Source organism: Chrysoperla carnea, chromosome 4, assembly GCF_905475395.1.
Source record: "Chrysoperla carnea chromosome 4, inChrCarn1.1, whole genome shotgun sequence".
Classification (NCBI taxonomy): Eukaryota; Metazoa; Arthropoda; class Insecta; order Neuroptera; family Chrysopidae; genus Chrysoperla; species Chrysoperla carnea.
Window position 1 is genome coordinate 76,697,850 of NC_058340.1, and position 26,283 is coordinate 76,724,132.

The 26,283-nt window shown below is 30.6% G+C and overlaps 1 protein-coding gene across 1 annotated transcript in view; it reads left to right on the plus strand.

Annotated features, from left to right (window-relative positions):
* LOC123298960 (dynein axonemal heavy chain 8-like) overlaps positions 1-26,283 on the plus strand; it is a 281,682-nt gene that overhangs the window by 183,050 nt on the left and 72,349 nt on the right. Inside the window, exons 38-39 of the mRNA XM_044881061.1 lie at positions 1,386-1,985; positions 25,577-26,021. Coding sequence (XP_044736996.1) covers positions 1,386-1,985; positions 25,577-26,021 — 1,045 coding nt within the window. The remainder of the gene's footprint in view (positions 1-1,385; positions 1,986-25,576; positions 26,022-26,283) is intronic.

Sequence of the window (26,283 nt, forward strand, 5' to 3'; positions counted from 1 at the left end):
TGAACATATGCATCTGGGGTGCTGATGTAAAAATTTTTAATTCGGTCATAAATTCCAATTTGAGGGTGGGCAAACGAAAATTTTGGGTGGACAAATGATGGACAAGCGAATCCAATCGGCAGTTTATGAAAATTCGAATTTGGGGGAGCTATTTTCACACAGCCCTTATAACATGTGTATCACCAAATATATTTTAGAGAAAAACGTATGACATCTTTTTTACATTTTTGTGGCACAGAGTGTACAACGTATGGCATCTTTTTTACATTTTTGTGGCACAGAGTGTACATACATAGGCCTGAAAATAAAAGTCGACAAACTATGGTAAGTGGGGTATCGTTGAATAGGTATTTGAAAATTTTACTAAAACTAAAGAGAGTAAAATAAAAAAAATATCAAAAACCCGACTAAGTTAAATATAAACTGAAAGGAAAAAAACAAGTCCAACAGTTTACATAGCCACTTTAACAGTCGAGACCCATTAAAATTTACACTGGCTCAAATAATCCCAGTAATGGGTGCCGACTGTTTAAGTCACTATGTAATCTGCTGATCTAGTTTTTTATTTTCAGTTTATATTTAACTCTGTCGGGTTTTTGGATTTTTTAAATAATTTTTTTTTCTTTTTTTTGTATAAACACTGACTTTGATAGTTAATCATCACTAAAATAAAGTCGCTTTTTCTGTCCCTAGGTCCCTATGTACGCTTAAATCTTTGAAACTACGCAACGGATTTTGATGCGGTTTTTTTTAATAGATAGTGATTCAAGAGGAAGGTTTTTATGTATAATACATCATGCTTCAAAAACTAAAAAAGTTGTGCATCGATTAAGCTAAAATATTGACACGATATACAACCAGCTTCAAAGATATATTGTTTTTATCTACTTTTAACCTTCGGAGGGTAGAAAGGTGTAGGGAGAAAGTGGGAAGGAATTATCGAATATTTACAAGTATACCTAAGTGGGGTTTCAAATAAAAGAGCATGACGTGTACATTACAAAACTGTTATCCCACGCAAGGAAATGTGGAGGGAGGGGTGCAAGTGGGGATGTTGCCCAGCAAAGCGGGTAGTTCACAGCTAGTTTCTTATAAACCGTAGAGAGAATCGAGATGAATTTTTCACAAAGAACGAATTAATTGATAAGTAAAATTGAAAATATTTTCTATCATTATCATTTTTAGCGTATCGAAATACCGTTCGCAAAGTAGTGGCTTTCGCACATACTCTTATTCCGAATCTTGTACTTTCGAATCCCCTTTCCTTCGCTAAGACTATGTACTTCTTTAAGTATGTCTTAAAAATAAAAATTACGATTTAGAGAAATATTTAAATTGTTCATTTCAAATTTGATCACCTTTAATTGGTATTTTTGGTATTACAGATAGCAGAATGGGGTCTTCAAGGATTACCAAACGATGACTTATCCATTCAAAATGGTATTATAGTGACAAAAGCAGGTCGTTACCCATTGTTAATTGATCCTCAAGCACAAGGCAAAACTTGGGTATCACGTAAAGAAAAAGAAAATAATTTAGTCACAACAACATTAGGTGATAAATGGTTTCGACAAAAAATGGAAGATTGTATTAGTTTAGGTTATCCAATGTTATTAGTTGACATCATGGAAGAATTGGATCCAGTATTAGATTCGGTTTTGGAAAAAAATTATATAAAAGTTGGTAATATGTTTAAAGTAAAACTAGGTGATAAAGAGGTGGATGTATCATTAGATTTTCGTATGTATATGACAACAAAATTACCAAATCCACGCTATTCACCAGAAGTATCTGCGCGTACATCCATTATTGATTTTACGGTAACAATGAAAGGTCTAGAGGATCAATTATTAGGACGAGTAATCTTATCAGAGAAACGTGAGTTAGAAGAGGAACGTTTGGCGTTAGTTGCCAGTGTAACAGCTAATAAGCGCCGTATGAAAGAATTAGAAGATAATTTATTATACAAATTAACCAGTACAAAGGTAAGTCATTTTAGATCAGATATTTTAACATAATTTTACTAAAAAAAAAAAAAAAAAAAAAAAAAGATAAATTGTAAACAGCAGTTTAACGATGGAAATGGTGAAGGAGGCTAAAAGAAATATAAAATAAGCCTATTTCCCAGCAGGAAAGTTGTAGGGTGAAAAAGGGGTTGTAATTTTTTTAATTGCATTTGCTGACTAAAGTTGCGGTCAAAATGAATGTGTTCAATAGAAAAATTCTTGATTATGCCAAAATCTAGAACTTTTATTTAAGTCATTTTTAAATGGTGCAAAATCGTCTTTTTTTTGTTTTTTTATTCTTATTTCTCCAAAAATAGTTCAATAAATTATTCCACTGTTTTTGAAAAAGTCTTCAAAATGTTGATTTTGCTAATAAAAAGACACCAAAAATTTATTTCGGAAAAATATACACGCTTTCTTGCCAAAAACTTAAATTAAATTTTAAACCCTTTTAAACTGTCAAAAACGCGTGCATCCAATTTGATGACGTAATATGAGTATCACTATACGAAATAACACAAATAATTTTGACGGAAATATTCATAGACATCTGATTATAAGAAATATAAATACTTATTATCTATGTATATATTATAACCAGCTGTCTACACTGAACTAACTGATGGTCTATGACTCATACCGCTATGACATCACAGCAGGGTTTACCCGCGTTTTAGGTCACGTGATATACAGTTTAAAAATTACGATTTTTAATTTTAATATTTTAAATGAAAAACGTGCTTTTATGACTCGAAATCAGAATATTTAAGTATATTTTTATATAAATTTTAACTTTTTTCAAATTTCATGACTATCGATAATACCCTGTTTAAATGATAAGTATGAAAAAAATATTTGTGTCCTTAATAACCACATTTTTTTTCAAGTAAAACTATCGAGTAGTTTTTGAGATATTCAAGTTTTTCGTTAAAAATTCGATTTTCTTCAAATGAAAAATGTACTACAGAAAATCATCGTACCGGATTCATTAATAGTTTTTTTTTTTACATCTATATTCATAAAAAACAAGTGAAAACAAACAATTGACTGAATTAATTGTTGAAATACCCTGCATAGTCAGTGTTGATTTCTTTATCACATAACACATACATACATGTGACATATACATAACTGATATTCAATACCATACTATAAAATTCCCGCCTAATTGGCGCCCTCACGGGTAAACAGTGATGTTTACGAAAAAATGTTTCAAGCAAAAGTGTTTACTTTTTGATAAGGAACATTTTTTACATTTATACTTTTGTTCTATCTCTAACGGTTTACAAGATGGATCCTACGGACCCAAGACCCAATTGACCTATGATGCTCATTTACGAACTCGACCTCACTTTTTCCGTCCTGAGTACGCTGTAAAAATTTCAGCTTGGTATCTTTTTTCCTTTTTGAGTTATCGTGTCCACAAACAGACGGATGGACGGACAACTGGAAATGGACTAATTAGGTGATTCTATGAACACCTATAGCTAAATTTTGTGCGTGTAATCAATATTTTTAAGCGTTACAAACTTGGGACTAAACTTAGTATACCTTGCATATTACATATATGCATGGTATAATGAAGATGCCATATACCAACGATTTAAGAACACGTTCAGAAATGCGAAAATTGTTGATTAAATAATCCTGTGTAAAAAAAAGTTAGATATTGTTTTATTTGCAAGGAATATTTATTAAATGGCAATTATTATGTTGTAAATACGTGCCAGGGTATTATATTGTATATTAAGACATGTGCATTAATAATCATGATGATTTAGTCATGCGCATTAATAATCTAATTTATTATCCTTCTCAGTCATCTTGGAGAGGTCTCTATTGCCAGTTCCAGTAAGACATCGTAATTATTAGAACTGAAAAACGTAATTTAGGAGAGTTTCTCTATGTGAATAGTGAAATTTTTCAAACTATTCTATTAACTGAATTTTATTTTGGGCTTAAATTTTTTTTGTCATAGGATCGAATAGCATATTTATTATTTTTAAGTTTTGAGAAATTAGTAATTAAAATATTCAAAATTTAGCTGTTTGCCTTACAAAAATTTTATTTTACATAATTATCTATAAAGTGTGCATTTACAAATCAATATATCAACTTCATTTTCATTATTCGATGCTACACTAAACACTGATTCTTCTTCACATTCAAACCTTTCCTCTAAATTACACAGTTTCTCGGTTGTATCATGTTCCTGGTTCAATGAAAGATGTGGCTGCTCTGATTCATAATCGACATCTTAGAGTCACTAAAATTTTTTTTTACTTGTGAACGTTCGAATAATCGACTGAACCATGACATTTTGTGCATAGATCTGTGCATTTTAGATCATCGTTTTCTGCAACAGCATCTTTTACTTTCACAACCCCGCTCACAGCTACAATAGATATTTTTAATAAAATTTTCTGGCACAAGTGGATCTTCAGTGAAACAAGGCTGTAATGTTTTGAACTCATTTGCAAAAACTTTGTATCAGGTAATTTTCTTCCAAGCCACGTTTGCAGTTGAAAGTACGATCTGTAAAAGTGTTGAGTAGCTTTGTAAATATACTAACTGGAACTGGTAGCAGAGTGAAAATCCACCTCTCCAAGATGACTGAGAAGGATAATAAATAAGACTAGTAATGCGCATGACTTAATCATCATGATTATTAATGAGCATGTCTTAATATACAATATAATATCCTGGCACGTATTTATGCAACATAATAATTACCATTTAATAAATATTATTTAATAATTAAACTTTACTAACCTGCGATACGAGTCTACTTGTCAAATAAAACAATATGCTTTGCAAATAAAACAATATCTAACCTTTTTTTAAATTATTTTTTTTCGTTTTTCGCATTTTCGAACGTATTCTTAAGTCATTGGTATATGGCATCTTCATTTTTTATGAATATAGATGCAAAAAAAAAAGAGCCGTGAATGAATTCGGTACGATGATTTTCGTACTTCAGAAGAATTTTCATTTGAAGAAAACCGTATTTTTAACGAAGAACTTGAATATCTCAAAAACTACTCGATAGTTTTACTTGAAAAAAAATGTGGTTATTAAGGACACAAATATTTTTTTCATACTTATCATTTAAACAGGGTATTATCGATAGTCATGAAATTTGAAAAAAGTTAAAATTTATATAAAAATATACTTAAATATTCTGATTTCGAGTCATAAAAGCACGTTTTTCATTTAAAATATTAAAATTAAAAATCGTAATTGTGGTTATTAAGGACACAAACAAATATTTTTTCCATAATTATCATTTAAATTGGATTATTTTTGGATTAATGAGAATAAAAAGACAAAAAAGCAACAAAAAAGGACGGTTATACTCCATTTTCTCGGAAATTATGAGGTTATGTTAAAAATGACTTATATAAAAAAAATTTTTGCAAGGTTAAGAACTTTTCTATTGAACACATTTCATTTTGACCGCAACTTTAGTTAGAAAACGGAATTATTCAAATTACAACTCCCTTGTCACCCCCAAAAACAGCCTCCAACTTTCCTGCTGGGAAATAGGCTTGTTTTATATTCCTTATAACTTCCTTCGCCATTACCAATCGTTTAACTGCTGTTTACAATTTAGTATTCTAAAATGGTAATACAAATGAACTATTTGTTTTAAGTCGATGTAAACTTTAAACACACCGCAACTACCTGCTCGTATATGTACCTGGCGATGTCTTTCAATCTCAATCTGGGCTAAGCTTCTCTTAATGGAAAGCATTATCTTTATGGAAGTAAATCTGTTCTGGAAGTCATAATATTTAGTTTGAAATTCAGAAAAAGAATATGTGAAATAAAACTATATCTGAAAAAGTCTGAAATAACAAATCAATTATTAATCAATCATTTAATGACAGAAAATGGTAATAGATTGAGACTCTTTAGGAAGAAATATTCTGAGTTCTGCTAGAAAATTTAGTTAGCAAAATAAAGTAAGAGTAAGACTTTTTCTAAGTTTTTCAGAATTAATCAGTAAAATTAAAAACATTTCGCATTTTCGAAAAATTAATTACTGTAGGTGTTACTTTTATAATATTGAATACTAATAAAATAAAAAAATAAAAATTTGCCACGAAATTTTACTAAGCATTTTCTGACTTATACGCCAGTAAAATCTTACAAAAAAAAAACAGCTAAAATCACAAAACGCGATGTAAAGCTACTTTTTGGTATGTTATTTGGGCCCCCTAGGAGAGTGTAAAACCACGTTTTGCAAGCAAAAAAGTTGTGCTTCCTGCGTTATACGTGTAAAACTGAAAAGTTTTCGGATTTTTTTCAGTTTTTGCAGATAAATACAAAAACTTTTACTTCCTAATAACATGAAATTGTGGGTATTATGTGAAAAAAAAGCATACAAATTTATTGAGTCATTAAATTTGTATTCGAAAACGAAAATTAAAAAAAGTTCATATGCAAAAATTGTTCGAAAATTTTACAGTTTTCACGTATTGTGCAAATAGGAAAACTTTTTTTGCTTGCAAAACGTAATTTCATACTCCCCTAAGATGTCCAAATAATGTACCAAAAAAGCAGCTTTATATTGCCTTTCGGGCGCCACTTGTACTAGTTGTCACTAGTTAACACTGAAATCCAACAGACTCAGTGTTGAATACCTGGGAGTAACTCTTCAAAAGCATTTGAATTGGACGCAGAACGTTAAAAAACATCTTGCCCTTGGAAACGCTACCTTTGCTGGGTTGTAAGTTGGACGAACGTCTGAAAAATCGACTTTTCATCACATGCATCCAGCCCGTTCTCACGTGCGCTGCCCCAATGTGGTTGAATCGAAGAAATCGTTGTCTTTGGACGATTTCGAAAGTCCCCCTACGATATCCGGCTGAAGCTCTCCACCGAGAAACTGGATACCCAACCATCCGAACCTTCACCCAAACCATGTCAAAATCATTTTTCCTCTTATCCCGCGAAAATCCTTTGCGGGGAATCAACGAACAGTGTAATCTTAATTGTATATACTTTCTTTAATTTTATTCACTTATTTAAGGCGTAGTTGTACGGATGGCGTATCCATCCAAAGTTGGTTAAGTAATGATTTCAATGGTTTTTATTAAATTTTCCATTTAAGAACGATGTAAAATTTTTATAAATCTCTGTATTTTATAACAAACGATGTATTTTAGGTAAAGTCTAGGCTAGGAACTATAAATTTAAGATGTTTTATATATAATTGATGATAAATAAACTAATTTTGAACTTGAACTTACTCTGGTTAAACTTCAAAGCTAATAAATAAGTCAGAAAAACTGTAATAATATCCTGGAAAATTTTAATTTTCCTTTTTTTTTTTATAAGTATTCAATATGATAAAAGTAGATTAGGAGTTAGGATGAAGTGGCTGTTCTGAGGTGGGACACATTTAGACCATAGGGTAAAGGTTGGCCCATCCCCGGTCACTACTCCATGAACCATTTGGAGCTGTTTATGAACAGCAGGAGACGGACTTTATGTCGAAAAGGTCGTCAAAGAGAGGATGGCGCAAGTAAATCCATCTTCTCTTGGCAAGAGCTGGGCAGTGACAGAGAAGATGAGACATTGTCTACTCCTCCTCACTACTGTGACAGCTCCTGCAGTAGTCGTGATACACTGTCAGGCCCAGGCGTTCAGAATGCCTGCCGTCCAATCAGTGTCCTGTAATAGCCGCAACAACTTTGCTAATAGAGGCATTTAGAAGTGATATAAGATCTTCGGAACGCCACGGTTGTACTCAGACCATATCTGTCTTGTAGTACCACAAGTACGTTTCTCCCTCCACCTAAGGTTGGCCTTTTTTAAGATATCCTCTTTGAGAAGCAACTTGCAGTTCGCAAATAGAACTCCCGTATATTTATTGATACTTGTGTCCGATTGTCCAAGCTGGTCGGCTTCATAATTTCCGGGAATGTCTCTGTGTCACGGTACCCATACCAGGTTTAAATTAATTTGTTACGCCAGATCATTTAAGGACGCACGGCAGTCCTATGCTACCTATGCGGTTAGATAGACTGAGCTGAAGTAGTAATGTCCCTGCCCCTAAGGGTGTTCAGTCTTATACATTCACACACCTCATTAATAGCCATCACTTCCGCTTGATACACGCGTTCCATGATAAAAGTTACACCTACTGTAATTAATTTTTGGAAAATGTGAAATGTTTTAAATTTTAATGATTAATTCTAAAAAACTCAGAAAAAGTCTAACTCTTTTTTTATTTAGCTAACTAAATTTTCATAAAATATCTGATAAATCCTAAAAAAGTCTCCTAGGAGAACTCAGAATACTTCTTCCTAAAGAGTCTCAATCTATTACCATTTTCTGTCATTAAATGATTGATTAATAATTTATTTGATATTTTCAGACTTTTTCAGAGATAGTTTTACTTCACATATTCTTTTTCTGAATTTCAAACTAAATATTCTGAATTCCACAACAGATTTTTTGTCACTAGGGTATATACAGGGTAAATCAGCATATGTGGTACATCAAGTATTTTAAGGCGGTATCAATTTAATTTAATTTAGTATTTTCATTGGATGTACATATATCCAATAGTAGGAGATTTTTGTAAATAATAAAAAATAATAACAATTAGTCCTGGAGCCATGGCTTATAAATATTCGGGATCACCTAATCTTTGAGACTGCATGTATGCTCTTTATGTCTAGTCGAATACTTCTGAAAATTTTAGGTTCTTGCCTGAAAAAGTTATTACGTTTGAAAGTTTACCTAGTCACAGTAGATTTTTGCAAAAATATCAAAATAATAATACTTGTTTCAAAAGTTTTTGAATCAAAACATTAAAAGTGGAAGAAAAAAACTAGACTCGTACTTTTTTGTAAATAAAGCTATTTCATCTTGTATAATTTTTATTTTAAGTATAATTTTACGAGTAACAAAAATAATAATACTTTCAGGTCTATTGATTTCATGGAACATTGCAATAATGTATGCGTTTAAAAAAAGCTCACTACTTTTATCCAAACAGGCAATCAGACATATTACACGCTTGCATTTATATCGGAGATGATGAAGAAAATATAGGGATAAACAAGCTCTTAGATATCCGACGTCTAACAGTCACAACAAATTTTTTCAACTTACTATTTTAATTTATATATTTTTATTAAACGATACAAAAAAATTCAACCGTGAAGGACTAAATTGTCTGTAATAATAACTTTTTTGTATTTGAAGAATCCCAAAAAGTATAATGACTGAAAATATTTTTCCCGGCAAAGTGTTTTTTTTCCTCAAAAATTAATATTTAATGAAAAGCGATTAAAAGAAAATAACATTTTCTTCTGTCCAACAAAAAACCACATTTACAACACTACCTGTTTGATGTAATTTCATTTATCATATGCCTGGCCCTGGGAACATAAAACTATATTTTTCAAATATATTATTTCTCTCATTTACTTGTAAAGCAATAAAGCAATAAATATTTCATGTTAAAACGAACCAATAAAGGTTAAAATTTATCTAAACGGTCAATTACAATTTTGAATTATTCAAAAATCTCCTACTATTTAAAAAATATTTGTATAAGGGTGAGCCCTTATGTATGTAAACTCCGCCTCCTTAAACCACGTGATGTACCAGTTATACAGATTTACCCTGTATAGTGCAAGAACTAAAGGTATTTAAAACTAATTCTTTGATAATGATCCGATTTTGATGTTTAACGTCTATTTTGTTCGTAATTTTATCTAGAAAAGGATCTTTAAATTAATTTCATCCTTTCTATATTCCCTTTTTCGGAAATTCGACTTTTATTACCCCGGATTTCCAAAACATAATAATAAGAAATAAGGATGAAAATACAAATCTGGAAGCTTTTGGGATCGCTGATTCCGAATCTGACCATAAAATGTGAAAACTCCAAATGATGACCGAGAAATTCAGTTTTTAGCCCCCTGTATCTCTATTTCGCCCCCGATAATATAAAATACAGTTCAAATAAATAGATAGTAAGTCCTGTGAGTTTTCGAAATCATTAAATCCGAATGTGGCCAAAAAAAATTCAAAATGGTGGCCGGCAAATTCAGTTTTTAGGCAAATATACCCTATTTTGCGAATAATAGAAAAAAATTACAAAATGAATGTATCACAAAATAATGCTACCTTTGAGATTTGTACTTAGTAAATGTGAAAATAAAAAATAGCGGTCTGAAAAATTCAGTTTTTTGCTAAAAAACATATTTTGAGCAACCAAAATTATTATACATTAAAGAAATTTAACACTGAAATTAAAAGATACTTGTATCCTACGAGTTTTCCGTATAGCAAAAGTGGCTCGTGACGTAAGGAAAGTGCAAAATTTTACTGAATTTTACTTTCATTTTTTAATGAATTATTTTTTTCGTGCGGACCCGTGGCTACCCTGTACGCGTCTCTAAAAACAACAAATAACAAATTTCGTAGAAAAGTGGTTTAAAAAAGTCAAAAGTACTTAATCTGCTACTAAGGAGACAAATTTCATTAATTTTATGTTTTTAGTGATTCAAAATAGGTTTTTTTTGGCAAAAAATTGAATTTCCCTTATGGAAAAAAGAAACTGTTAATAAGTCTGAATAACATTTCTCAAAGTTTTACTTTCTCTTAAAACTCTGAAAAAGTTTTATAATGTCGGAATAATTGTTAATAAGAAGTAATAAGACGTAATAAGTCGGAATAATTCCAAGAATTGAGAGTTCCAGAAGAGTTATTCAGAGTTAATAAAACTTACTAAAAGAGTTAGTATTATTAGTAAGACTTTTTCATACTTTTTAATACTTAAAAAAAGTTTTTAATAATTTTTTTGCGGCTGTGTTGCTGGTTCGGTGTAATTAGAAATCAAATCAAGATTATTACTAATTATTATATTAAATTTTATTTAATTAAAGTACATTTAGCTGCCATTAATTGCTTGTTCATAAATTCTACTTCACTTGTATATTGAATGATGAATACTGACTGTTTGATGCTTAGATACTGACTGAGAACAAGTTCTAATCAACTTCGTTCCCACTGAGCTTAGTTGGCGTGTGTGTCAGATGTCATATCTTATTATCATAGAATATAAAATGTACCGGTAGTGACACTTTAGATACCTAGGTACAATAATTTGTTTGACTTGACAGAGACACCACAGCTGTAAAAAGAATTATTCGGAGTTTTTCTGCCTTATCAAAACTTTCAATAATACATTTTTAGGGTTATAAAAAGAATTAGTAAGACTTTTTCAGACTTTTAAAAATTTTTTTATAAAAATTTATGCGACTATAAAAAGGATTATTAAGATTTTTTCTGATTTATTAAAACTTCCTGTTGAAAATTTGTACAGCTTATTTGAAATTTTTTATATTTATTAAAAATTTTTCCGGATTACATTCCTGTGTTGCAAAATAATTTGTTACTGGATATTTAAGTTTCACAGGACGAATTTATAATGCCGACGATTGCTGACATATTTTCAAAAATAAATATAATTGCAGTTAAAACGTTTAACGTAATAAATTTGAAGAAATAATTAAAAACAAATTTTTATTTTTTTTATTTTTTCTATCTATATTACAAAGTTTTTTTTTTACATTTTTTAAATTATAAAATCGTAAAACATCAATAATTAAAAAAGAATAATAATAACATTAATAATTTTTTAGGAGTGCTTATTGAAGCTTTTATTAATATTTTTTAAATCTATTTACTATCGCTTCAATTTTATTCATTCCTAATTATCATAAATAAATAAATAATTAATTATTAACATAAAAACATAAATAATATCTTACGAGCAGTAATTGCACTCTTTATATCCCTTTTAGTATTTTTATTTTTTAAATCTACTCCTTGGCGAAAATAATACTACATTATCCTTTTTTCAATTAAAATTAAAATTTATTTTTTTAATCAATTAAAAAATTTTTGTAATACGCTTATAACAATTGCGAGTCAGCCATTGACTCTCTGAAAATGAAGTGATCATAACTAAATCCAGTTATATATAGATTACAATTTTGTAGCAAATTTTCAAACAAATCAATTATACAATTTTTATGATTATCAATAATATTAATAAAATCTTTTTTAAATGTATTTAATTTGTTTAAATTAAAAAACGGATTGAAATCAACGGCTAAAATTTACTTTTCAATTTAGTTTATAACTATAAAATAACAAATAATGTAAATTTAAGATAATTCGTACCTTTCGGGTTTCGGATCCTTCATCTAATTTTCTTTTGTTGGTTTGTTTTACTAAATTTACATTTCGTTTTGGTGGAGAAAATTTTTGTCTCAACAACTGTTATCTTAGTTATCTCTTCTTCTCGATCGAATAATTTGTTCTAAAATTTTTTAAATGTGTTAGCAATTGTAAATTTTACAGAAAAATTTTTCAGGTTTTTTATATAAAAATACCGCCAGACTATATAATCATACATGCTATATAAAACAAGTGCTTTTTGGTCACAACGGGTCAACGTTTTGATATACCTTAAACACTGAAACTTTGAAATCACAGTAAATTAGACAATATTTAGAATAATTTTTTAAAATTTTTAAGAGCCAAGATATTATAACATTTGATCATTAAAACGCAATATAGGTTCTTAAGTCGCCAGTCATACATACTGATAACATTACTCAAGTAACTGGGATCATTAAAAAGAATGGAAACTAATCAAAGCGTCAATCAATAGTGGCTTCTGAGCATGACTCTGAGGCTGTAGCTAAGAGGAAATTAGATCACCTTCTCAAAATTATTGATGTGTATTTTAGCTTTTTTTAAGCAATATTTCGTAAAAATGAAACTTTTTTTTCTGAAGAGATCATTTCAAACATTCAAGGTGGGATAAAGAATTGTGCGGTTTTAAAAACGTCCTTCATGAAATTTAACGCCATTAGACATTTTTTCATAAATCATTTCCGAAATTATATTCAAATAATTTCATGGATATTAAAATATTTGCATGTGTTTTACAAATATCTAAGAGTTACACTTTTTGTACATACCATGCTTCACTCACTCTAATTCTGTTATTAAAATGGTCATGCAATATAGTCGCATCAATTAATGTTTTTACTCGGGAAAATTATTACTGTTTTTACTAGAGGACTAGTCCTCTATAACAGCTCCGATTTTGATGATTTTTGTTTCAAAATTATCCCGTTTGTATATTATTCAAAAACAGAAACATTTTAGAAAGGGGAAATAATCTGCAGGGGGGATCCCTTATGGAAAAAATAAACTGTTACAAAGTCATACAAAGTTTAAATAAGAGTTCTTAAAGTTTTACTTTCTCTTACAAACTCTGAAAAAGTCTTCTAAACTCTGAATAAGATCTAATAAGACGTAAAAAGTAGGAATTATTCCATCTTTTCGGCCGCTGCCAGAAGAGTTATTCAGAGTTAATAAAACTTACTAAAAGAGTTAGTAAGACTTTTTCAGAGTTTTTAATACTTAAAAAAAGTTTTGAATAATTTTTTGAGGCTGTAAAAAGAATTATTCCGACTTTTTAAAACTTTCAATAGTAAATTTATAGGCTATAAAAAGAATTAGTAAGAGTTTTTAATACTTAAAAAAAGTATTTTATAAAAATGTCAAAAGAATTAGTAAGAGTTTTTAATACTTAAAAAAAGTATTTCATAAAAATGTCAAAAGAATTATTCAGAGTTTTTCTGACTTATTTTCTATATTTATTAAAATTTTTTGCGAATTACATTATAATTATTATTTCAGTTATCGTTGTCATTATAGATTCGTCATGTGAAACTTAAATATCCAGTAAAAAGTTATTTTGCCTGTGTTGCAAAATAATTTGTTACTGGATATTTAAGTTTCACAGGACGAATTTATAATGACAACGATAACTGAAATATTTTCAAATATAAATATAATCGCAGTTCAAACGTTTAAGGTAATAAATTTGAAGAAATAATTAAAAACAAATTTTTATTTTTTCTATTTATTTTTACAAAGTTTTTTTTTTACATTTTTTAAATTACAAAATCTTTTTTTAGGAGCGCTTATTGTGCGCTGTTTTTGAATATTAATTTTTTTGTTTGGTTTTACAAACTTTTGAAGCTTATATTAATATTTTTTAAATCTATTTACTATCGCTTATCATAAATAAATAAATTTATTAATTAGTAACATAAAAGTATACATAATACTTTACGAGCAATTATTGCACGCTGTTCAATGGACGATATTACTTTTTTGTTTGATTATGACAAAAACTTGAAACTTATATTAACTTTTTAAAAAACAATAAATTATTAATTATTAACATAAAAACATAAATAATATCTTACGAGCAGTAACTGCACTCTTTATATTCCTTTTACCAATTTGGTACGAAAAAAAAATTACATTTTTAAAAATACAGTGATGTATTTTAATTGTTAAAAAAAATATATTTTAATAAATCGGTGGAATTCGTGTTTGATTTAATTAAAACATGTTCCACAAAGTAGAGCACTAAAACATAAGAATAATTTAATACATTTTATAATACAAGCAAGAATTTTTATTGTAATTTGTAAACATAATTCAGTTAAATAAAAATACAATTTTATAGAAAAATAGATACAAAAATAATTAACTGGATAATTTTTAAAATTCAATAAAAATTGAAAGCAAATTAAAAAAAAAATCAATTATATAATTTTTATTTTTATTATTTTCAAAAATTATTAACTATCAATTGTTTTTGTCAATCTTTTTTAGATGAAATTTTTTAAATCAATCATGCAAAAACGGATTGAAATCAACGTCTAAAATTTATTCTTCAATTTAGATACTACAAAATGACAAAAAAAAATGTAAATTTAAGAGAATTCGTACCTTTTGGATTTGAGATCCGGACTAATTTTTTTTTTTGTTGGTTTGTTTCTTCAGTAGATTGCGTTTTGATAGAGACGATTTTCTTCTGTCGTGTATCTCTTCTCCTCGGCTTTCGTAAACTGTTTCAACGAATAAATTGTACTAAAATTTTTAAAATATGTTAGCAATGCAAATTTTACAGAAAAAAATTTCGAGTTAGTCACAAGGCTAGCTTGACATTGTTTAGTTTTGTATTTTATTTTATTTAGAGCCAATTAATTATAACACATAATAACCAGCATACATACGCACTGATATAGCCTCTGTACACAAATGTTATATCTTGTTGTGTACGACATTTCAACACCCCCTTCTTTAAATTTGTACAGTTTTATATAAATAATATATAAGTACGTTCCTTCCTATAACCCATTGTAAAATAAAGTATGTTCAGCATGGATTAATCATATCTACCAATTTTTTTTAAACAAGTGACTATTTTTAAATAATAAGTTTTATAAAATTACCCACAACCTCTTAAGACCTAAACTTAAATAAAAAAAAAATAAGTGAAAACGAACAAATGACTGAATCAATTTTTGAAATACCATGTACATACTATATAATTTGCGCCCTCAAGGATAAACAGTGAAGTTTACGAAAAAATGTTTCAAACAAAAGTTGTTAATTTTTTTATAAGGAATGTTTTTTACACTTTTTTGTTCAATCTATAACGACTTAAAATATTGATCTCTATACTCAAGACCCAATTTTTACACCTCACTTTTTACGTCCTAAAAACAATATTGTTGTCATTCGCATCCCATAACTGAAAAATTCTAGGATTTATTAGAAATATACAGTAAATACTGTTATTTACAACATATTTGCAAAATAATTTTTTTACTTTTGGGCAGTCAATTTTATATTATATTGGCAATTGTTGTTGCTTAAGTGATAATTAGTTTCTCCTTATTTGTTGATTATACTGTTCTCGATTTAATTATAAAACTTACAGTGATTGTTAAAATTTATTATGCATTGATATGAAAATTCTTGAGAATTTGTCTGAGAATCTTGAGAATCTGTAAGTTTTATAATTAAATCGAAAACAGTATAATCGACAAATAAGGAGAAACTAATTATCACTTAAGCAACAACAATTGCCAATATAATATAAAATTTACTGCCCAAAAGTAAAAAAATTATTTTGCAAATATGTTGTAAATAACAGTATTTACTGTATATTTCTAATAAATCCTAGAATTTTTCAGTTATGGGATGCGAATGACAACAATATTGTTTTTAGGACGTAAAAAGTGAGGTGTAAAAATTGGGTCTTGAGTATAGAGATCAATATTTTAAGTCGTTATAGATTGAACAAAAAAGTGTAAAAAACATTCCTTATAAAAAAATTAACAACTTTTGTTTGAAACATTTTTTCGTAAACTTCACTGTTTATCCTTGAGGGCGCAAATTATATAGTATGTACATGGTATTTCAAAAATTGATTCAGTCATTTGTTCGTTTTCACTTATTTTTTTTTTATTTAAGTTTAGGTCTTAAGAGGTTGTGGGTAATTTTATAAAACTTAACATTTAAAAATAGTCACTTGTTTAAAAAAAATTGGTAGATATGATTAATCCATGCTGAACATACTTTATTTTACAATGGGTTATAGGAAGGAACGTACTTATATATTATTTATATAAAACTGTACAAATTTAAAGAAGGGGGTGTTGAAATGTCGTACACAACAAGATATAACATTTGTGTACAGAGGCTATATCAGTGCGTATGTATGCTGGTTATTATGTGTTATAATTAATTGGCTCTAAATAAAATAAAATACAAAACTAAACAATGTCAAGCTAGCCTTGTGACTAACTCGAAATTTTTTTCTGTAAAATTTGCATTGCTAACATATTTTAAAAATTTTAGTACAATTTATTCGTTGAAACAGTTTACGAAAGCCGAGGAGAAGAGATACACGACAGAAGAAAATCGTCTCTATCAAAACGCAATCTACTGAAGAAACAAAGCAACAAAAAAAAAAATTAGTCCGGATCTCAAATCCAAAAGGTACGAATTCTCTTAAATTTACATTTTTTTTTGTCATTTTGTAGTATCTAAATTGAAGAATAAATTTTAGACGTTGATTTCAATCCGTTTTTGCATGATTGATTTAAAAAATTTCATCTAAAAAAGATTGACAAAAACAATTGATAGTTAATAATTTTTGAAAATAATAAAAATAAAAATTATATAATTGATTTTTTTTTTAATTTGCTTTCAATTTTTATTGAATTTTAAAAATTATCCAGTTAATTATTTTTGTATCTATTTTTCTATAAAATTGTATTTTTATTTAACTGAATTATGTTTACAAATTACAATAAAAATTCTTGCTTGTATTATAAAATGTATTAAATTATTCTTATGTTTTAGTGCTCTACTTTGTGGAACATGTTTTAATTAAATCAAACACGAATTCCACCGATTTATTAAAATATATTTTTTTTAACAATTAAAATACATCACTGTATTTTTAAAAATGTAATTTTTTTTTTCGTACCAAATTGGTAAAAGGAATATAAAGAGTGCAGTTACTGCTCGTAAGATATTATTTATGTTTTTATGTTAATAATTAATAATTTATTGTTTTTTAAAAAGTTAATATAAGTTTCAAGTTTTTGTCATAATCAAACAAAAAAGTAATATCGTCCATTGAACAGCGTGCAATAATTGCTCGTAAAGTATTATGTATACTTTTATGTTACTAATTAATAAATTTATTTATTTATGATAAGCGATAGTAAATAGATTTAAAAAATATTAATATAAGCTTCAAAAGTTTGTAAAACCAAACAAAAAAATTAATATTCAAAAACAGCGCACAATAAGCGCTCCTAAAAAAAGATTTTGTAATTTAAAAAATGTAAAAAAAAAACTTTGTAAAAATAAATAGAAAAAATAAAAATTTGTTTTTAATTATTTCTTCAAATTTATTACCTTAAACGTTTGAACTGCGATTATATTTATATTTGAAAATATTTCAGTTATCGTTGTCATTATAAATTCGTCCTGTGAAACTTAAATATCCAGTAACAAATTATTTTGCAACACAGGCAAAATAACTTTTTACTGGATATTTAAGTTTCACATGACGAATTTATAATGACAACGATAACTGAAATAATAATTATAATGTAATTCGCAAAAAATTTTAATAAATATAGAAAATAAGTCAGAAAAACTCTGAATAATTCTTTTGACATTTTTATGAAATACTTTTTTTAAGTATTAAAAACTCTTACTAATTCTTTTGACATTTTTATAAAATACTTTTTTTAAGTATTAAAAACTCTTACTAATTCTTTTTATAGCCTATAAATTTACTATTGAAAGTTTTAAAAAGTCGGAATAATTCTTTTTACAGCCTCAAAAAATTATTCAAAACTTTTTTTAAGTATTAAAAACTCTGAAAAAGTCTTACTAACTCTTTTAGTAAGTTTTATTAACTCTGAATAACTCTTCTGGCAGCGGCCGAAAAGATGGAATAATTCCTACTTTTTACGTCTTATTAGATCTTATTCAGAGTTTAGAAGACTTTTTCAGAGTTTGTAAGAGAAAGTAAAACTTCAAGAACTCTTATTTAAACTTTGTATGACTTTGTAACAGTTTATTTTTTCCATAAGGGATAGGCAATGTCGCGACTGTTAAATCGACGTACAGCCTAAATTGCTAATGATAGAAGTTTGAAATTTTGAGAGGATATTGACTTTATGCTGTACGCGTCATTTAAGAAAGGATTTTTCGAAATTCGTCCCCTAAAAGGGTGAAATAAAGGTTGAAAGTTTGAATGGAAATATATACAAACCGTCAATTTTTGAGTTCGCGCACTACTTAACCAATTTTAAAAATTCTTTCATCTACACCCAGTGAACACAATTACGTAAATAGGACGTCAGAATGACGTCATGCAATGCCATAATTACGTGAGATATGAGGCACAGATGAGTCAGGTTTGAGTCATTATTTCCGCCTTCCTGACGTAAGATTTCTTGAATTTCGGTTATTAGGTTACAAAATAACTATTCGATTATAAATTTAATTGAATGAAAATATATTTATTGTAAAACATTAGTTTTTATAATTACAGAAAACACGTTTTAGAATCCATTGAATAATTACTACTCATTAAACGTCAAATCACTTACAGTAGTACCAACTTAGTTTTAACACAATACCCTAGTGTTTTTAGGACAAAAATAATTCGTTATCTTCAACACTTTCCCTTATTTGAAGTCCAGTAAAAACTAATAAGATAGTCCCAGATTCTCTCTGAGAGCTTGAAGTCGTGGGCGAGGAACAGGCTTCGTCAAGATGTCTGCTAACTGATGTTCAGTTCCGATATGAGCCACAGTTAACATGCCCGCTTTAATTCGGTCTCGGATGAACAAGTATTTTCGTTGAATGTGCTTGGTCCGAAAGTGAAATTCAGGGTTGTCACTAAGTTTTCTTGCTGACTCATTGTCAATTCTGAGGACAGGGACTGCTGATAGACCAATCAGCTCTTTGAAGAGTCTGGAAATCCAAATTGTTTCCTTGGAACCAAGGTTTGCTGCAACTATTTCAGCTTCACAAGTTGAATCTGCAACCAGTTCTTGACGACGACTGAGCCAAGTGATGGCAGCTCCTGCAAATTTAACGATCACACCGCTAGTTGAGCGCATGGTGTTTGGACAACCAGCAAAGTCGGCATCACTGTAGCACTCTAATACACGAGTTCTGGGCTCACACTGGTATACCAATTTTAAGTTAATAGTACCAGCCAGGTAACGAATTACTCGTTTTGCTCGGACAACATCTTCTTCGGTTGGATTCTCCAAGTGTCGCGACAAAACACTTACACTGAACGCAATATCGTAGCGGGTTCCGCGGGCTACGTAGAGTAGTGCTCCAACAGCTGAGCGATATGGAAAATCAGGAGCTTTCCCTGGACCTTGAGCAGTGAGTTTTTCCATTGGTGTGAGGACAGGATTGCAACCATCCATATTAAATCGCGAAAGGATTTTCTTTATATATGCCGATTGGCCGACTTTGATGTCACCATCATGTTGTTCTATTTCAAGTCCAAGAAAGAAGGACGCTTCTTTCACGACAATCTCAAATTGTGAACTTAGCTGTTTAATGAACAAGTCCATTTCAGATTGGCAATTTGCTGCGACCAACCCATCATCAACATAAAGTGCAACGATGATCTTGCCAGCCGGAGTTTGTCTAATATAGACACATGGGTCTTCAGGGCTCTGAAGAAATTCCATGCCAATCATAAAATCATCAAACCGCTTGTTCCAACAGCGTGGAGCCTGCTTAAGTCCATACAAGCTTCTCTTCAAGCGGCAGACTCGATTAGTCCCATCTTCGTACCCCTCAGGTTGCTTCATGAAGATTTGCTCCAGAACATCACCAAATAAAAATGCTGTTGCAACGTCAAACTGGCACAACGCCATCCTTTCCACAGCTGCAATTGACAATAACGATCGGACAACTTCCAACCGTGCAACCGGACTGAAGGTGTCTGCATAATCAATGCCGGGTCGTTGCGCGCATCCTTTGATGACCAATCTCGCGCGATATTTGTCAACACTTCCGTCAGGATTACGCTTGAGTCGATAAACCCACTTATTGCTGATAGCTTTCTTTCCTGGAGGGAGTTCAGTCAATTCCCATGCATCATTTTTATGCATGGACTTGATTTCGTTGTCCATGGCTGATCTCCATTCAATGCTATCTTTACATTTAATCGCTTCACCAAAATTAGTTGGTTCGTCATCGGTCAGAAATACTTCAGCAAAATTAGATGTTACATAGTCCTCTAGCCCTTTTGGGGGTTTTCTTTCCCGAGTCGGTGGCTTAGATGGTTTGATAGGATTTTTAAGAGGCACAGAGAATGAATCCGAATCATTGCTTGATTCCCTATCTGAAACATCTGTGTCGGGCTCATTTTCCAATGTTTCCTCAGCAAGTTTTTCTTGATGCACCTGATCTTCCTCAACATCACCACTCTCGTCTTTCTTGATAGGCCATATTTTCTCGATGTTACAATTTCCAACTTTCTCATGAAATATTACATCACGTGAGACAACAACATTTCTCTCCTCAGGGATGTAGACCCGATATCGCTCATCACCATCATATCCAACAAGGTAGCCGATTTTTGCCTTTGGATCCATTTTCCGTCTCTTTTGTGCTGGAAGATGAACGTAACATTTAGAGCTTACCACTCGCAGGTGTTTGATCCGTGGTTTCTGACCAAACCAGAGTTCAAATGGCGTTTTATTAGCAATTGGCGACTTTCCCACTCGATTGAGAATGTACCCGGCGGTGATGACAAGCTCCGCCCAAATTTCCACAGGAAATTTTGCATCAGGATTTGCATACTTAAATGTGCGTGCCATTTCGACTATTGTCCGATTCTCTCGTTCTACAGCACCATTCTGTTCTGGTGTGTAGGGGGCAGTTAGTCGCTGAGTCACCCCATACTCTTTTAGAATTTGACGCACATCACCATTATCGAATTCCCCGCCGTTGTCACTGAGAAACTCCTTAACGTGGTGATTTAGAGTACGAGCTTTGGCTAGTGCTTCCCGCAGGGCCTCCTTAACTGCTGATTTTTCTTTGGCGACAAAACAGTAACGATATCTTGAATAGTGGTCCTTAATAACGATTAAATAACGCCTACCATTGAAAGATGGGTCGAATGGACCACACACATCACCAGACAACAACTCACCAGGGGCTGAGGCCTTAACTCTGGTTCCGAACGGTAGTCGATGCGCCTTTCCAAATTGACACGGCTCGCAAATTTCTTTGTCCATAGGAACTTTGATACCTAATTCAGATTCAAGTTTTAATCTGACATATCGTTTGTCCATGTGACCCCAGCGCTGATGATACAGCTGAAGCGTTTGATCATCCTCAGCTACATTAACGCACGCCTCTGCTGGTTGAATCGTGTGGAATGAAGCACAATATAAAGTTCCACCTGAGTTCCGAGTACCCCTGAATACTGTCTGCCCATTTATACTGAAGTGACAGTCAGTGTCAGTTGATTCAAATTTGCTGTCATGATTCCGATCATGTGCCGCAAGTACAGACACAAGATTTCGTGATATATCAGGAACGTACCATACATCATTAAGAGTGAAAGTTTTCAATTTTCCTTTGTCATAATTTGCGACTTCAATTGTTCCACTGCCAAGAGCCTTTAGAGTTTCCTTTCCTGCCGCTCTGACGGTAGCATTCGACTTAACAGGAAAAGGAGCGTACTCACTAAACCAGCTCAAATTTGACGTAATGTGTCGTGTAGCCCCATTGTCAATCCACCATTGGTCATTTGTAGTTGTCATATTGACGTCACTGCTTAAAGAAACTAGTGCAACGCGAGAATCAGTCACATTGGCGTGTGACCCTTTTGGTTTACTGTCATTAGCTGATTTGGCGCTAGTGCCACTGGCAGCACGAGCTGGATACGGGGGTTTTCCGTCAGCTTTCCATTTTGCACATTGACGAATCCAGTGGCCTTTAGCTGAACAGTAATTGCACTTTGAATTATTGAGTTTCTTCTTCTGATTACCAGGAGCGTTAGTTGCGCTTAAAATCTCACCAGATTTTAACGATGGTACAACATTACGTTCATGAAGTATCAATGCTGACGAGATATCTTCTATAGTTTTATCTTTGTTCGCTTTCATCAAAAGATAGCTTGATTTGAATGACTCAAAGCGCTTAGGTAAAATGTGCATGACTTTTGAAACAAATAATAACTCTAAGAAATCCTCAACTGTTTCTATGTTACGTGTCTTCAAGCCAGCAGCAAACTCACGATGTTGATTCTTCACTCGAGATAGCATAGATGCAGCTTCTTCAGTTTCATCCCATTGCATGCTGAAGAATTCGAGACATTGCCGAAACAACTGGTCTTCAGCCTTGTTATCAAACTGCTGAACTAAAACATCCCATGCATCCTTAGCTGATAATCTACCTGATATCCTTTGGTGAAGTTCATCACTCACACACTGGGAAATAACGATTTTAGCTTGAGTTGCCGATTTGTTGTATGCACTTAGTTCTTTCTTCTCGTCGTTGGTAGGTGGTGTTGAAAGAGTAGGTGAAATTCGCGTACCCTCAACTATTCCTACTGCATCAAACAGTTCTAAAACGTCTAAAACTCGATCCTTCCATATCTGCCAGTCTTCTGCCCCTTTAAGTGGTTTTATACCTTTCACGTATTCCATTTTGGAGATGGACGAACTCGAACGAGAAAGATATTTTCGAAATCACACGTGAACAAAATAAACTGTACACTTATTACATGTTTCACTTATGAAAATGTTTATTTTCGAATTGTTTTTATCAAAAATATGTAACCGTTCACTCATGAAAATGTTTATTTTTCGAATTGTTTTTATCAAAAATATGAAACAGTTTATGTATAAAAACTTCAACAATTTTACAAACACATTCATCAACCATAACCGCAGCTATTTATAACCCAACAGTCTAATCACAACACGAAATACCACAGTTAAACGTACTGGAACCCATAACCTCTTGAATTTCGGTTATTAGGTTACAAAATAACTATTCGATTATAAATTTAATTGAATGAAAATATATTTATTGTAAAACATTAGTTTTTATAATTACAGAAAATACGTTTTAGAATCCATTGAATAATTACTACTCATTAAACGTCAAATCACTTACAGTAGTACCAACTTAGTTTTAACACAATACCCTAGTGTTTTTAGGACAAAAATAATTCGTTATCTTCAACAAGATTTTTACGTAAAAATGACGTAAGCATGACGTAAACGTGACGTAAAAATGACATCTATATGACCTAATTGACATCTATATGATCTAACAATGATATCACAGTAACGTCACGTTTATGTCAAATATCTGATTTAAATGTGATTTATCCTTACGTAAGGTTTACATAGTTCTTACGTTATTATATGTCACGATATTGTAATTAAAATGCCCTGGAAATGATGTCAAAATGATGTTTAATACCTTCCTATAATATGATTTTTCTTTACGTAAAGTTTACCTAATTTTTCCGTTGCTCGATGTCACGAGATTAAAATGTCATCGATATGTAATGAATTGATCTATTCATTCCTGTTAGACAATAAAAAAATTTATATATTGAATCAGAATGATGTATGTACTCATTGTGGGTTTGATCTTAGCTGTACAGCCGAGAAATCAAACCAATACCTACCTGAGTACCTGCTGGTATGGAACATGGTTATATACCCTAAATTACATAAAACTAACTCCGCGAATAATACAAAAATTTCTAACTAGTAGAAAGAAGCAGTGATATTCTAGTTGAGATGGGCATATATATACACAAGAGTATAAGCATGTTTTTGAGGCAAGAATGTGATTCCCACATTACGTAAATCATACGTAAACTTATGACTTTGATATGACCGTACAATGTGACTAAAATATGACATCAGTTTTACATAACAGTATGACCTGTTTCTGAGGTAAGAAAATGATTAACATTTTACGTAAATATTACGTAAACTTATGACTTAGATATGACGTCACAATGTGACTAAAATATGACATCAGTTTTACGCAACAGTATGACCTGTTTCTTAGGTAAGAATATGATTCACATATTACGTAAACATTACGTAACCATATGACTTTGATATGACGTCACAATGTGATTAAAATATGACATCAGTTTTACGTAACATTAAAGTCATAAAAATGACATCATATCAAATACACATTTAATGTCAGTATGACATAATAGTGAGGTCATTCAATATGACATCATATTAACGTCATAAATTGAGTCACCATTATGTCATCTTTACGTAAAATATGACGTATGACCTATGATCTTTTTATGACCTATGTATGACGTCATATTAAGGTCATGTGTTCACTGGGTAGAATGCTAGATTATCAGCAATTAACATGGCCGTATTTTTTTTTTAAAATAATTAGCGATTCGCACTGAAAGTTAAAACCCATTAAATAGTGAACAAAAGAGAAGTTAAAAGAAATAAAGGCTATAACGTGGATATCTGCTAGTTATTTATATTGTTTAAGCAATATATGTGCAACTTATTTAAAAAAGTCACTTTTGTGTGATTTTTTCCACACAAAAAATGTATTGAACTTAATACAATAAAAATAAATTTTAATTTTTGGTGTGGAGCCCTAACTTTTTTTTAAAATAAAACACAACCCATGTTAATTGGTGATAATGTAGGTGAAAGTGTATAGGTGAAAGAATTATAAAACTCGGTTAAGTAGAGAACCCAAAATTGAAGATTTGTATAAATTTTCATACAAACTTTTTTCAGCCTCCATTTCACTCTTTTAGGGGATTAATTTCAAAAAATTCTTTCTTAAATGACACCAACATTATAAAATCAATATCCTCTCGATATTTCAAACTTCTATCATCAATTAAGGTTGCGCGTCGACTTATCAGTCGCGATATTGCCTATCCCTCCTCCAGATTTCCACTTAAAAAAAAATCAAAATCGGAGCTGTTATTGAGACCTCCCAAAGAATGGCTATTTTATGTATTCCTTTATCCGCCTAATAGTAATATATAAATATTAACATCTCCGAGTAAGTATGTTATAATTTAAAAAAATCTAAATATGGATCTACCTTTTTTATAGGGATCTTTGGTTGAGGATGTCACTGTGATACAAGTGCTAAATGTAACAAAAGAGACCGCTGCAGATATTGGTGAAAAATTAGTAATTGCCAAAGATACCGAAATAAAAATTAGCGCAGCTCGTGAAGAATTTCGCCCTGTTGCAACACGTGGCAGTGTTCTATACTTTTTAATTGTTTCAATGGCTGATGTGAATAATATGTATCAAACGTCGTTAGTACAATTTTTAGAATTATTTGATCTATCATTAGAACTTTCAACAAAAGCGTTTAAAATTGAAAAACGTTTAAAAAATATTATGGATTATTTAACATATGAAGTATATCGTTATAAAAGTCGTGGTTTATATGAAGTCCACAAATATATGTTTGTCTTAATGTTAACATTACGAATTGATTTACAATTGGCTAATATTCAATTGCAAGAATTTGAATTTATTATTAAAGGTTTGTAAATCGCATCTCTAACGTCCTTGCTAGAAAAAATATTTGAAGAAAGAATAAGTCTTAAAAACATGAAAAAGTCTTAGAAACTCGGAATAACTCTGAATTAGACAGTCTGAATTAAACAGGCCAAAAACGTTGAGAAAATTCAGTTATTCAGAGTTTCTTAGACTTTTATAGAGTTTTTAAGACTTATTCTTTCCTCAAATATTTTTTCCAACAAAGGTTTACGTCGGGTTTGTTCAGATTTTCGCATTGCGCATAG